We start from the raw sequence: 16,398 nt of genomic DNA, 5'->3' as shown, positions 1-16,398 counted from the left end.
CAGGAAAGTGACAGCAATATACTTTTGCAAGTGTCTTGCAATATACTAAAAGAAGAAAATACAGGTACTACAGATAAACTAGATTAAACAAAGACTTAATGCAATGCCCTGGGCCCAAATTTGGGGCATAAAGTACTGTGATATTAGGTTACTTCAGTCTCGGTTGCACTGTGACCCTTCTATTGCCAACCATGAGTCTGCCAACCTCAAATACGTTCATTTCTAACTTACTCATGTCAACCCCCCATATACTTACAATATATTGTGACGTGTTGCCGTGAGAGCAGTACAACAATGTCAATAAACAGTTTAGTTGTCTGTTTATTTGCATTGTTGCGTTTGGCATTGTTGTATTCGTTTACAATTGTTGTTTGTTTATAGACATTGTTGTATTAGTTTATAATTGTTGTTTGTTTATAAACATTGTTGCGTTTGGCATTGTTGTATTTGTTTATAGTTGTTGTTTAATGACATTGTTGCGTTTGTTTAAAAGCCGATTGACAAGCGCCTTTGAGGAGAGTGTGGAAAAGAGTTGAGGTGTGAATCAGTGCCAACCTCAAACACGTTCATTTCTAACTTACTCATGTCAACCCCCATATACTTACAATATATTGTGACGTGTTGCTGTAAGAGCAGTACAACAATGTCAATAAACAGTTTAGTTGTCTGTTTATCGACATTGTTGCGTTTGACATTGTTGTATTCGTTTATAATTGTTGTTTGTTCATAGACATTGTTGTATTAGTTTATAATTGTTGTTTGTTTATAAACATTGTTGCGTTTGACATTGTTGTATTCGTTTATAATTGTTGTGTCTGTTTAATGACATTGTTGCGATGTCGGCTACATGTGGGAGCACCGGGTTCGTGGACCGTGGCGGCCGAGGAGCCAGCGTGTGTCCAGTGGGGTGCTACGGGCCGATGTGGTTGCGTATGTGAAGAGCGCCGAGCTCGGGGGACCAGATAGACTCGGAGGACAGTGCGAGAGTATGTGTGCGTGTCGAGAGCAGGGAACAGAGACTCGAAGACTGTTGTTGTGGCAGAGAGTTGGCTGTATGTGCAGACCTCTGTAACTGATTTAATTTGACGTGAATAAATCAGGGTTGACAACCAGGGTAGCAATACCGCCCCACGTTACAATATGCATTGCAAACATTACAATGTTAAAAGATAAAAGCTGAAAATATGGTAGAGATTTCCCATCAAATGATGAAAATCTCACCGAGATATTGATAAAAACACATGCAGTAATATGGATATCTAAAAAAGAGACAAAAATCCGGGGTGAGAAGTCTTGCCACTCTAGTGTGGTCTATAAAACATGGTAATGTAAGGGTGAAAAGGTGCAGGAATAGAAGTATGGAAAATGAATGCAGATGCAACAAAAATAACAAAAACTTATCAGTTAGTTTTAACAAATTCATTGGGAAAAGTGCACTTTGTTAGGATTGCTGTATCACCTTCATTTTCAGTTTGAACTTAATGATAGGTATAAGCTTGGGATATACTGTGACACTAAAAAATATGTATAAAAATCACTATTTCAGATAACAAAAACAATTAGTCAATGTAAAACACAACTTCATACAAACTATATAAATATGGTAGCAGTATGAAAGAAACATGCCTATAATTATTTCTGTTTCATTGTACCCACACATTCTACGGATTTAAATGTGATACGAATTTTTTTATGTCTACTGGTAATTGGCAAGTGTGTCTACTTGTACAGCAGTGACTAAATATGTTTATAAAGGAATATGTTTTTTGCACATAATATGACTAGTCTAAATACATGAATTTTTGAAAACTTAACTGTTGCCAGTAGTGCAATAGAACTACGGTATTGTTATTTTGTTTCCATACCATTAATGATCTACTGAAACTCTGACAAGAACACCTTCCACCAAATTAATTAGAACACCACTGCATAATTCATATAGGGCATTATGGTATTCATAAGGCACACTGTCTTTACATTAATAAATTAGGAAGTCAAATTAAACTTGTGCCATAAAGTACTATTATATAATAAACATCTGAATGGGGAAAAATTCTTCAACCAAACAACAACACGGAAATTCATGCAGTTAACATATTTTGCAGTCAAAATTTCTTATAGTTCCTAACATTACTAAATTTTATATTTAGTGGATTAAAATTGTCTACATCTTTGTTCTTGCTGACTTTTCTGTTGATTCATTTACAAGTTTTAGAATTTAAAATTATAAAATTATTGCTACATACATTTATTTTTACAAGACTTAAGAACAAATTTGACATAAATGACATTTTTGCTACATATTGCACACCATTAATTAACCTAAATAACTAAGCCCATATGGATCATTTTAATTTCTTACAAATTGTAAAATACAAATATGGCTTCAATTCTATTAATAAACTAATCACTTCTAAGCAATATACAAACACAATTGTACAATAAGTGGGACAACATGCATAAACAAGACATTAAATAACTTGTTCAATAACTTCATGTTTTATATAAACATGATACAAACTTTAATATGTTACCTACAAAATATTAATGTAAAATAGAGTGAAGTCTATATTAATACCAGTTTTTTATAGTTTAATTCTTTTACTATAAGAAGCAAATACCATTTCTGATGTAACATTAAGTATCATATAAAGATATACTGTAAGCAGATACACACACACTCAAACTAGTGATTAGCAACCTGTGATCTTACTGACAGTGATGATTTGACAGAAGAGTTTCTGATCCAATCAGTAATACTCAATTCAAATTAATATGAAACTCTTACTCCCACTAGAAGTAACATGTTAGGTTTTATGAAAAATTTATTTTATAAGTAAAACATTTTTTGAAGTAGTATGTTGAACAAGTAGACCTCATCATCATTTTGTTATTCCTCAAGCATAAAAACACTCAACAATTTTCATGATTAGAATCACTTATCTGACATAAAATTCACATTTCTGACATCAAGCAATTCTGAGATAATTTCAAAATATAGACACAAAAGTATTAATTTATTAAATTTGCAAATATCTATCAAATTTATAAGAAAAATATAGAAATGCAGCTTGTAATAAACAGCACTGTGAAAGGCAAAAATAGATACACATATAATTTAAATTAAATATTTTAAATTAGTTTAGTTTATCATGTTTTCCCTCTTGCATCAAACAGATATTAATACATATATTGGCTACACAAATCTTCATTAATGTTTGCAGCTCTTATTAAAAATAGTTCCAAAATATTTTATTTTCAGGATATATTTGGAAATTATGGTCTGTTCTTTTTATTAGAATATTTCTGACCTATAATCTTTGTCATTTGTATTACTACTGGGACATAAGTAACTGGGTATTCCAAAGAGATATTCAATCACTATCTGAAAAATCAGTTTGTAAACAGGCACACAAATAGAAGATGAATACACATTTATAAATACTTTTCTGTCATTACTAATTACATGATGTTTTAAAGACACAAAACACAAATAAGTTTATATGCTCAAGATACATGCATTTCTGTCACAAGCGCAAGGTTCAATGACTGTTGGGGCTGGTGTGCAGCACAGGTGAACCAACTATATACCTGGTATTGCATGATATTAGGGACAACACACTTTACTTACGTCTTATTTCTCATTAAATGGAAATGAATGAACACGCAACTCTCAGACTCTTCTGACACTTCAAACTATGTTCTGCTACCACATTATGTGTGTGAGGACTGACAAGAACATAATTCACACATCTGTGGGAGTATTGTTTAGTCTTCTACTTTTAATTCCACTGCAAAGCTTACAACTGTTGAGACCAGATGACATTGTATTTTATTAATATTTCCCTGACTCTCATTTTAAGAATTATGACATCAGTGAAGGTTTTGATCACAGTGTCTGTTAATTTTGTGTTATGAGGTGTTTTTGACTTGGGGGGGGGGGGATTTATTGTCATCTGTAGCAGTGCTTCGATTTGCGTTGGCCCTGATGTCCATGGACAACACTTCAATATCTGAAACATGTATGGTTAACCATACCTATGTTACTTCAGAAAGGCCTGATGAAAAGTTAGCATGTATCTGTCTAAAACAAAATAATCTTTTATAGAGTTGTGTAGCATACTCTTATTTATAACTGAATAATAAGACAGCATTTCTTATCATCTCATCATATATAATATCATGAAAACATTAGCCAAAACTTTATCAGTACTTTACAGCATATTAATACACAAATGTTCAATACTTTCAACATATACAAAATTGCACTTAAAATGGTCCATATGGAACATCTACTTACTATGTAATACATGGAATTCATTCAGATATTGAAAATATACACTAAATTATTTTCCATACATTCAATTATATACTAATGTACCCTATTACTATATTACAACTGGATAAGAACATCAATAGTGAAAAGTGTATTATATACAAGAAATATTTCTTTGACTTCAATCCTACCACACATAAATTCTGCTATGTTAACATATTTTGAATACAATATCATACTAATATCATTATATTCAGTTACATATGTATATATGCACTGCATTGGTATCACAAATATTCAGACATACAATTAATATTATACAACTACACATATTTACTTTCTGTTCTAAGATAGAAATGTGGACGGTAATTATTTTCATTACAGAATTCTTTTATGTAATGTATTTACAACAAGTTCTTACCTGAACAACTAGCTGGGAAACAGGCAACCAGATTTTTGTTAAAAGCTTTATTTAGTTGTGGTAATATTGCATTACTGGAATATCATCCTCTTTGATTTAGTAGGTTACTAGCTCATGTATCAATGGATGACAACATCCAATGCTTAAAAACAATATCAGCTACTTGCCTGAGACAAGTTGATTTTATAATGTGGTGAAGAGAAATTCAAAACAGTAATTTATATTAATGAACTTTGTTTCAGTTTTCCCTCTTTTATTAAGTGATCTTAATATGCTGGCACTATATTTTTGGGTAATTATTTTCTGTTTTGTCATCCAAAAACTGGCCAGATATAGGAAATTAAAAAAGGTTAAAATGCCTTACTAGCACTAAATGACAGATTACAGTATTTTTAAATGCAGTTGACATTTTCATATTGTACTGTTAATGATTGCTTTCGTATGAAGAGCTAATTTCTCAGACGTCCCTATGACACCACAAAAACATCTTTATTTTTGTCACTGTAGAAAGGCTAAAAGTATGATGATGTTGATGATGATGATAGCAAAGTTTTAAAGTCTTTCAGGTGGCAAATGCATTTTTAATTGGTAAACAGAACTAGGCATAATTTTTCAAGCCCTGAATTGTCTGTACATAAATAAATACTCAAAATGTTTTAACAATTTTTACGAAAAGCATCAAGCACTACATATTTACTATGTTTCACCAAGTATTTAAGCATGAAGTACAAAACATAATTAACAATCCCTTGAATTAGTAAGCACACCAAATACCATTCCCATTGAAAATGCATTTGTACACCACTGAAATGGTGCTTCAGAAGGAACAAAAGGTGACATGCCATCCTATTACTTTTCAGAAGGGCCTAAAATTATGTAATTACCTGTCAGTGGATCCAAAGTCATCCTAGTATTTTTCATGTAGGACTATGCAAAATAATCTTATCTTTTCCACCTTTTATATCATTACGGATAGCTAACTGCGACACAAACAGACACTGAATCAAAATTCACTATCTGGATGCTCAAACATTACTGTAAATGCATTGTTTACACTCCCTTATGCCATAAGGTCTCACCATATTGACCAAAACAGCTTCTATAAATTAAAGATTAATGTAAACACAGAGTAGCTATTTAAGGCTGATGTATGTTACTCTACTGAAAACTTAACAAATACACCCTCTACAGTCCTCTTCTCTTAAAGTTTTTAAACTAAAGAGTTACACAAATCATCCTTTTCACATTTTTCAATTTATAATTTCTCAAAAGTCATCCTGGATTCTATTCAAGGACTGCATAAGAAATATAACCTGTTTCAATGCTGAATTTTATATTTCTTTCTCAATGGTAGGCCACATTTTTGCATTAACTTGCTGTTGTTGACATTTGTTTAATTTATAGTGTCTGACATCAGAAACATTTAAAATTAGTTCTGATTTCTGCCTGATGGGACAAAATTTGTAAAATCTCAGTACAATGCATAATTTTTTTAAAGAAGAAGCCAGTCTAGTTTGGAACATTAATGCTACAAATCACACTTCCCCTGACAGTGAATTTTATATACTATATACATAAACAGACGGACAGCATTCATTTATAATTTTATAGATATACTAGTCAACCATAGATTATCTACATTCATTCAAGGCAATGTGAATTGAAAGACAAGTGTTTGCCATTACTGAGGAACATTATAACAAAGTTACTTCTCAAAAATAACATCTGCCAGATGTCATCTATGAATGATGCAGTAATGCACCTCACTCATAACACTTTCTATTACTGAAGTAACATGGCCAGTGTTACGACATTAATTTTTTCCTAACTTCGCTGCTTAGCAGACAAGGAACACTTTAAGGACTGTGTTCGACATCGAATAATTTCCCACTATGGCAAGATTTCTGGACCAGCCTGTTCACCTGAACTATCAGCTTGTGATTTATTTTTAAGGAGCTACTTGAAAAGTGAAGTGATTCAAACACATCCAGCAGAATTAAATAATCTCAAACAGAGAATTTATGAAGAATTAATGCTAAATCACCAGTCATGTAACTGTGCGTAGTGTTATGAATTAAGTGCATTAGTGCATCAATCTTGATGGATGACATCTGGCAGGTGTTATTTTTTAAGATGTAACTTTGTTATAATGTTCCTCAATAATGGCAAACACTTGTTTTTCAAATCACATTACTCTGAATGAATTTTAATGAATTGTGGCTGACTAGTATATCTTTAAAATTACGAATAAATGCTTCTCCAATCTGTACATATATTGGATTATGTGAGAAGCCATGTATTAGCTAAAACAATTAGGTATTAACAGATCATCACAATTTAGCTATAATGTATATTAAAAACTTATCTAACACAGCAACAATAAATAAATACCATATTTTTATGTAAAATAATATGTTCACATTTGTAGCCAAAAAAACTGGAGTACCTTACATTTGTAACGTGTCCGTCCCCATGATTCAACTATAAATCATTTGTTAACTAAAAGGATGCCACACCTCTTTTCAGGTCACATTTCCAAATTTATGCACTATGATTACCCAACTCACAAGCTAAATTCACTAATGTCTGTGTGCATGAAACAAGCAATGACTAATTGAAGGGAAAAACAGGAACTAGTAAGCACATATATTTGTTAACGTTAATAAAAATTTGTGCAAAAAGCTGAAGATATGTTTACATATGCCATCCATCCAAACATCCTATAGATAATAATCAAATATTTCCCAGCATACATCAAGTAAGTCGGCATTACATTTATATAACATAGCACATTGACATTCTCCCATGAAAAGGGTAAATTACAATCCTTCAGTGATTATGATCAGTTGCTGAAGATTCTATTTAGTAATTTTTAATATACATAATGTTGTATATTACATACTATTTTGTTCTTTTGCAATAAATTAAAACTTGATATTAATTTACAAAGGAAAGTGTTCAAACACCCATATTTAAGAATGTTAAAATGGCTATTTTATAAAAAATTATAGTTTTCTAATTTAATATAGACTGATTTTCACAAATTAATTCACAAAGCACTGAAGTCGGGGACACACAAAGTTTCAGAATTATCTTATTAATCACCTGAATTTTATGTGAATTTATAACATACTGAATGAAGTTCCACTGAACTATCTTTGGTATATGAGAATGAGGGTAAGAAGGTGAAACTCCTATTCACCTCTAATGCTGGAGATGGAAGTAAAGACCAAAATTATTATTTAGCAACTCATTGCAGTCCCCTGAAACACAAATTCTAGCCTTCTGACCAATAAAATCTAATCCAGACAACAAATACTGTGTAATAATAACACTTGAACATAACATTTTCCCATTACTTCATAAAGATCTTAAAATACCTTACTATAGTTCGGGTCCAAGCTCTATAGCCCTGGAGGAAGAGGTACGGATGAGAGGAGGCAGAATCGGGAAAAGCAACAGAGCCAATTAGGAGGATACTGCTTAACTGGTGTACACAACTAGTATCCACCCTCAAAATATGCCTCTGCAGAGAGAAGCTGGCGACTAACAGCCTAAACTCTGTGACGTGGATAGTAGAATAGTAGATATATTTCCTTCTCTTTGCCACCACCCACATCACATTTTATGGGGCTACAGAGCTCAGTCCTGGATAGTAATGGAGTAAATCCCTCACAACTCAAACATTTTTCTAGAGAAGGGAGTCACAAATGTCACAGTGAGAATAAATGGCAAATTTCCAGTCTCAGCAATAAGTAAATATGGCTGGATCAAGAACGGCAAGGACAAGTATTTGCTTTTGTTAATAATGTATACTGGTAAGAAGTTTAGTGGAAAGATGTTATATTGTATCTTTCATTATATTTAGTTAGTAATATGTGGCATGACTGTGAAATTTTTCTGTGAACCAGATTTTTCCCTTTTACAACTGTGGCCCCCCCCCCCCAAAAAAAAGAGAGAGCACCCATCTGCATTTATTTAATATCTGGAATACTGTATTCTGAGAAAACTAAATACAGAAAACCCCATTAGTTCAAAATATATATTCACTTTAATATAAGAGAAGGGATCATACTGTAATATGAATGAAAAATCCTTCACTAGGGTGAAGTTTTGTATCCTCTGTTTCATGCACATTCACTCTAATACTATAAAGGATTTGTAATATACAGAAATTACAAATTAATAACATAAATTAAGTTTCCTGATGAATAGAAGTGCAGCAGTAGGTACCAAACGTAGTACACTATTTATATCTCTTAAGTCTAATACATAAGGAAAGCAATATAATAGCAAGTATGTGAAAAAGCAGTAATTACATGCATTTTATTTTATTACTGTGTTGAATAGTGACTGACAAAATAGTTTCACTCATCACTACAAGCAGAAAACAACTGTTTTCTGTAATTTATATTTTAATCTCTATAATATGGTAACAGTGGATTTAAACCCCTGTACTACAGGGCTACCAGGTGGAATTCAACTCCAGGATTAATGGTTTAGGAGTATACTGATGTGATGAGCAGCCTGCTGGAAATTGTGTAAGTTGTGACATATGATCAATAATGGTTACATTCAGGTAAATTAAAGTAACATTCCCCACCCATAAATACATAAACTCTGTAACATAGGCAATTAAAATGTGGTTAATTTGTAAGTCAGCATCATCATTTAGTCCTGCAAGTACTAGAATATAGTGTATGTGAAACTATTATCTCCAAGAAAGATATTTTTACAAACAATACAAATATATAATGGAAAGGGAATAAGAAAAAATTAATCACAGATTTTTAAGTATTGTGTTATACCCTTACAACATGTCTCAATCACATGGAAGGGGGCTGACCTTCAGTTGGCAATTACACTTCTGATACTTCAGTGTATGCATTTCTTACGGACAGTGAGAACTTCCAACATTTTGAGCAAGCATTAAAAGATGGCTAAAACCAATTTTATTCAGAGTTCTGAACTTTTTTGTCCCCTGTGCAATGAATTAATGAAATGACATAATTCTGGAGTTATTCCATGGCAAATCAAGATTCAAGAATAGAGTATGTTGCTTTATGGGATTTTGCTTCTAATGAGACCACAAACATATCAAGTAACATTTTTCATTTGTTCTCTCACATTGGGCTGGAGACAAGTGATAGTTTGTTTGTTTGTTTGTTTGGATTAAGTTGTAACTTTCTTTTCCTTTCTTTATATTATATTTACCTTGCTCACTAAACATAGGAGTCTCCCTTTATTTCCCCATATTCTTACATACTTAGGCTTAGTGAATCCTGAAACAATGTTACATTTTTAGTTCTTCTATCTTATTGTGGTGATGTGAATGTGTTCTTAGAAAAGATATTGCTGGCTTGGTAAAGTAAATTCGTAGGTATGGACAGTAGTATGTTCCTCTAAAACATAGGTATATACCTACAAATCCACATACAGATGGCTGTCTTCTGGGTTGTTGCACTGTGTAGTCTGGTAGAAGTTTACTGATGTTTCAGAGGTCCTTGCTACCTCCATCATTAGGGCAATGAGTAAGCTGCACAAGCGGAAATGGTTAGTTATAGGAAAATGACAGTCAAGGAAGAGCCCTGGCCCAGCCAGTGGGAACTGTGTCAGAATCAGGCAAAGGCATGAGAACCAATAGGAGCGTGGGGGTGTGCCACAGCGTGAGAAAGAGGTCTCAGAAAGTGGCCCATATAAGGGCCCCTCAAAGTCCAGCTGGTGGATCACCAGACATACGGTAGGTAGGTAGACATGATGAGGAGGAATAAGGAGAGTGGAAATGAGTCCTCATGCCCCCATGCTCCTATTGGTTCCCACACCCTCACCCGATTCTGATACTAGACCTCAAAGGCTAGGCCAAGGTTCTTCCGTGACTGTCAGTTTCCTACAACTATAACCGTCTCCACCCATGCAACTTACTTATCACCCTGATAATAAAGGCAGTAAGGACCTCTAAAACAATGGTAAAATTCTACCAGCCTACATAGTGCAACAACCCAGAACACAGTCATCTTCAGACTCACCACCATGAAAACCAAATCCTACTTACAAATCCACGTGTTATCACATTCCAGGAGAATACTGTCAAAGCAGAACAGTACTTACAAGCAAAGAACAATAAAATGTTATAAACATATTTTAACTATACACAAGAAAACCTAAAAGAAGAATGTAAGCTATAATATGAGAGAAACCCTGGAAGCAGCAGGAATTCTGAAAGCTTCCTTCTGTTTTGCAGGAATCTCTCTGCAGTAAATTGTACAGGTAAGTTATCCATTTCATTTCATCACATAAGAGCAAATTTACCATCTTAGGATGGTGATGAGACCACAGAAGTCATGTGAGATTTGAGGTTTTCATAGCAGTGAAACTTTAAATTTTGGTCTTCCACATGTAACCACCTACAAGACTACAACAGCATAATAGCCCAGGAAATTACAATCCAAATTGTAAAGGCCAGTTTCAAAATCTGTACCTGAACTATCTGCACTGTCCTGCTATGCCTGCAACACTGTTGTCATATGAACAATAGTATTTTCTTAATGCCAGACAAGCATCAGAATTTCTTTTGGAGGGATAAAACAAGCAAATCACAATGTTTCTTTGGAATGTGAAAAGTTTGAAGTAGGAAATTCAAACATTATGAATGTATCAACAGTAAGGAATATTCATAGTCCTGTATACAAATTATGAGCTCTTGATCACAGATTGTTCAAAATAAATTAATGCTCAGAACTGAATGTAATCAAAATGTTAAGCACAGAAAGCTTTACATTACAGTAATCATTTGCGCTTGCTTATAGAAATGTGATGACAATATGAAGCCATTAAAACAGTTTTTGTCTAAATCACGAGTTTTTAATGTACAGCTAAATATCTTCTTTTAATTTTACTAGTGCTAAATCTTGTATCAATGGCATAGTTAAAATAACAAAAATTCCATACATAAAAGCAATATGAGGCCCATTTTTACAAAAATAAAACTAAACAGTTGTAACTCTAACAATGTCAGTTCTCTCATCTTGGTACAAGAGTTGAAATTATAAAATGTAGTTGAAAAATTCACTATTCATTTGATTCAGACATTACAATCTAAGATGTCATGAGACTGTGAACACTGAAACTTATGAGTCCTGCAATTTGCAAACACATATTTAGTTGTTTTATATTAAAATGTAATTATTTCTTCATAGTCAATCTTCTATATTGGACAATGCAATTAGATGACATTACATTTATAAATTATTTATATTCTTTATGTTCATAACACAATATATTGCATTAATATTCTAAAAATAATGTGCAGTCCAGAGAGGGGGCAGATGGACCTGGTCATTTTCCATGTTATTCTATGTGGAGTATGTGATGGATATACATGAGGGTTTTGAACACATTTTCTCCCAAGCAATAGAATTATTAGGTGTTCTTCACACTTTAGTAATAAACAAAGAACACATTATGGGTCCATATAGAATATCTGTCCATGGGTTAATGTTGCATAACAATTAGAATCACAGTCCTACTGTTGAAACATACTGCTGTGCAACAATGGCAACAGGAGTTCTGCAACACAGTTTTGTGACAATGCCCTAAGACCATGTTAGTGCAAAAATGGTTTGTTGGAAAACATTGTTGTTCATCAGTAACCTCAGATAACATTAATGCAACAATATCAATGGCATAAGAACACTTTGTAAAGTCTGTGTACTCCAGAGAATACACATTTCTAATCTACTTGTTACTAAAGTGAATATGTTAACTAACCAGCATGCTACCATTGAAAGTCTTTGAGATGAGGACTCATCTTCTGCAAAAAGTAACAAGCATGACCATTTGATTTACAATTCTATATACACACATGAAACAAGAACAGTTGTGGGAAGTAACGTGTAAGTTATGTATTTGCTTTGAACAGATGTAATTTTATGTTATTTGTATATACATGGACGATGAAATGCATGATTCCCATTTAATTTGATATCAATGCAAACATTATGCTGTAATCAACTTTATTCACAAAATGCATATGTTGCAGGACTCTATACCTATGTCATTGATACATATTCTTATAATCTGAGAATGATACTACTTAATCATAACTCAGATTAATCAAATATTAAATTATTCCACAGAACGTTAATTATTTCTTCAAAAATGCATCACACTAAACATTAGAAAATAATTATTATATGGCAATAACTTTGTTCCCAATTACCACAGTTAAACAGCAAGACAATCGCCATAGTGAATCCTGTACTGAGGTCCCATCCTGATTATCCTGTTGAAGAAATTACATACACTGTTAATATTTAACGTAAGAAAGGAGAAGTTACATCAACCAGATAGCAATAAAATAACATGATTACTGAACTAGTATGCCTCACCTCTGTATTTAAATCCAGTTCTATTTCTAAAAATGTATATAATAATGGCAAATGTTTTAATGTTAGCTTCAACTATACATACATTATAAAGAATCTGCATTATAGTTTATCATTTCCAATGCCAGCCTAATATTTGTCTGTGTGCACCCATTTCATACAGTTTAAACAAACAAGTAATACAGGTGTACATTTATTTGGTTTTTTGTGTCATCTTGAATCACTGTTGTTCATGTGTCAACTATGACAGATAATTACTTAAAATGAGAGCATAGTAAGGTAGAGAAATATGAAATTCATGGGTCCACAATGTACCATAAAAGAACATAACACAACATTTTCAAAAGAAATATATTGTGTGTTAAGTAAATTGTTGAGAAAGAAAACTTAGTCCAAATCAGTAACTTATATATGAGAAGTGACCAAAAGACAACATAAATAATTAGGATACCTTCTTAAGTTTCTTTTCATTCATCACAATCTCTGTAGAAATGGAAATTGTACTCCAAGTAGTCAATTCCAAGCTTATCATTAGGCAGAAAGCATGTATTCTGAAAATCAAGCATATTAAGTACAAATATGTGAAAAGAGTGCAAAACAAATATGACACAATATATAACATGCATTCTTAATTACTCTGAATTTATATATTTTTAAATAAAAATGATATTTGTTTTATTGTATTAACCAGTGTATTTTTAATACTGAATAACCTGAGCAGTGTTATCAAAATAACCCACACACATGCATGCACACAATCTTTCCTAAAACATCTGTTGCAACTCTATATCTGTTATTAAATACATGTAGATTTAAATTACACATTTATTCATAAACACACTCACTTTCAATAAGAGGCTCTTATTAAAAACCATATTCATTTGTTTAATTCATGTCACTGCATCATGCTCCCTTCCTTATTGCTGTGAAATAATGAAAAATAAATATCCAAATATTTCATGCATTTTATTTTATAGCTTAAAAACTGATGAAAAGTATCACCACCAAAAATACTAATTCATGATGTTCAGCTGGACTGTCAGCTGAGTGACCTGGAATATTACAGCCAGCATAATTTGATATAGCAATTTTGGCTGTATGAAAGATCATGCCTACATGATACTCTGCTTTCTCTCTTCTCTGTGAAAATGGTTATCGTGTTTGATGACATAATACGGACAACTGTAAACTATGGGTAAATATTCAAGTCATAAAGCAGGTTTTAAATCAAACATAACTGAATAGGCCAAGAAACATTGCAATTGTGATTTATGTTACATAACATGATCTGCTGCTACCTTCCATCTTCATGACTGATAGACACTTTGTGGTACCAAAGTAAGAATTTGTAAAAATTACAATAAATACATGCTGTGGAAAGTAAAAGTAAAGTTTGTCCCACTATACGCCATACAGGCGTTTGGGGTGAGTGGAGGTATAGCTCCTCTCTTTCTTGACCTCGGCACTAGATGGAGTGAGTGGTCAGCATCACGTCTCGGCCGGCTTTACCCCCGGGAAAGGACCCCGGTACCCATTGTAGAGGAGGCTGGGTGGGCCCCAGAGCCGGTCTGGACACAGAGGCTAGAGGAAAAATCCTCTGCCCCCGTCGGGGATCGAACCCCGGTCGTCCAGCCCGTAGCTAGTCACTATACTGACTGAGCTATCCCGGCTCATGCTGTGGAAAGTAGCAGAATATAATAAAAGCATGATAAGCTAACATGAAAAGAACCAAGTTACCTTTTATTCAGTTCCTGCTGCATCTATACCCAACATTCATAAACACCAAGGATCTGATCCCCCTCCCCCTGCAGTTCAGAGTGATTTTTCATTATTTTTAGATAAATGTTTTTCATAAGTTTGTTAATCTCTGTACTGACAAAGAATATGATGTGTTATATCAACATGAAAACAAAACTCTCAATCAAGAGCCCCTTCCTAAATATCCTCTAGCACTAGGTGTGGAATTATTATGATCATTGGACTTTCATATTTATTACTAGTTACTTACAGTGACAGTCTGTACCAGTGGCACCCTGTAACGAACAGTCATGCGTGCAAAGGCTCCCACATCAACTGAGAATGATACACCATTAGAATGCATTTCTCCCTGCTGCTGGTTTTGCAGTCCCGAATTCACATCATCACTGGGCCAGCTATCACTGCTACGACTCCATACACATACAGATGGGCCAATAGGTGAATGACACAGCTCAGCTGAATGTGATCGTGCCACGTGTGAGAAACTGCCAAAACAAAACATAATACTGCTACAGAAAATCCTATAGTCACGCGTTTTTGTTAAAAATTACGAGCTCCTAAAAACCTAAATATACAGCAAAATCTCATTACAATCTTGGTTTTAACTTAAAATATTTTCATCTGGATGATCTGAGTACACTTGCAGTTTAAAATGATTATCACTGCTTTGTGGAGACTAACATAACCAACCTTGGACAGATCGCGATATATGAGAAGCTACACACTTTAAATCAATCACTTCCTCTCCCCAATATGGGAGTTCTGCCATTGGCTAGTTACCCATGCACATGAAATGCAGCTGAAGAATCTTGAGAAGTTATCTTCAGAATTGAGCAAATTTGCAGATGAAACATGTAAAAAAGGTGGCTGGAGAGTACTTCCCAATATCATACAAAGAATGCATAAAATATGATAAGAATAATTTCACTGAAAGTTTTAAACACCAAAGTTGTCCAGAGGAAACCTGGATGGTACATCTGAGCGAGATTATCATTTATAGCCTCCAAATCCCATTATATCGGTGTATAATTCCACCAATTTAAGACATACTTCAGTTTAGATCCACTGTGCCCTACTGAAACATTACATGTAAATTTGAGCATACTCACTGGAACTGGAGGATAAGAGATTCATCAGGCATAAACCTGCTGAGGGGAACTGTGTATGTATAGTTGAATGCTGTACGGTCAATACAGGGCACAGACTCTGGTCCATCCTGAATCAAGCAGAACTCGGAACCCAAAGTCTGATTGAAATGCCGCCCCTTCACACTCACAGACACACCTGCATGATCCACATCTGATACAACAAAGACAAATGTGCTTTAAATGTTGGCACTCTGTTGCCTTTGGAAATTATAATTAACATATTTAATTTTAAGTTTTGTTACTTTATAACAAAATTGTATAACTGATACATCCAAGACATCACTTGATGGATCAAGTGAGAGAAAATATAATGGAAGAGAAGACATACTGAAATGAGATTTAATATTCATAAATGTGGGAAGGAGACTGCAATGGAAACTTCTAAGCTACAGTAGACCCATGTGACGCAGT

General features: G+C 33.6%; 1 protein-coding gene across 5 annotated transcripts in view; it reads right to left on the bottom strand.

Annotated features, from left to right (window-relative positions):
- Nucleotides 1-1,404: 1,404 nt before the first annotated feature.
- LOC110832994 (uncharacterized) overlaps nucleotides 1,405-16,398 on the bottom strand; it is a 116,510-nt gene continuing 101,516 nt past the window's right edge. For all 5 annotated transcript variants that reach the window (XM_087351230.1, XM_087351228.1, XM_087351226.1 and 2 more), the window contains exons 20-23: nucleotides 15,949-16,138; nucleotides 15,090-15,324; nucleotides 13,533-13,632; nucleotides 1,405-12,978 (exon numbers count right to left, since the gene is read on the bottom strand). In XM_087351230.1, the coding sequence (XP_087207356.1) occupies nucleotides 13,549-13,632; nucleotides 15,090-15,324; nucleotides 15,949-16,138 (509 nt within the window). In that variant the 3' untranslated portion in view covers nucleotides 1,405-12,978; nucleotides 13,533-13,548. The remainder of the gene's footprint in view (nucleotides 12,979-13,532; nucleotides 13,633-15,089; nucleotides 15,325-15,948; nucleotides 16,139-16,398) is intronic.

Source organism: Zootermopsis nevadensis, unplaced genomic scaffold (genome assembly GCF_977971745.1).
Source record: "Zootermopsis nevadensis isolate Lab colony 2312 unplaced genomic scaffold, Znev_1.0 Znev_ptg000018l, whole genome shotgun sequence".
Lineage (NCBI taxonomy): Eukaryota > Metazoa > Arthropoda > Insecta > Blattodea > Termopsidae > Zootermopsis > Zootermopsis nevadensis.
Note: the sequence above shows the minus strand (reverse complement) of the source record. Positions and strands in the feature narration are given on the sequence as shown.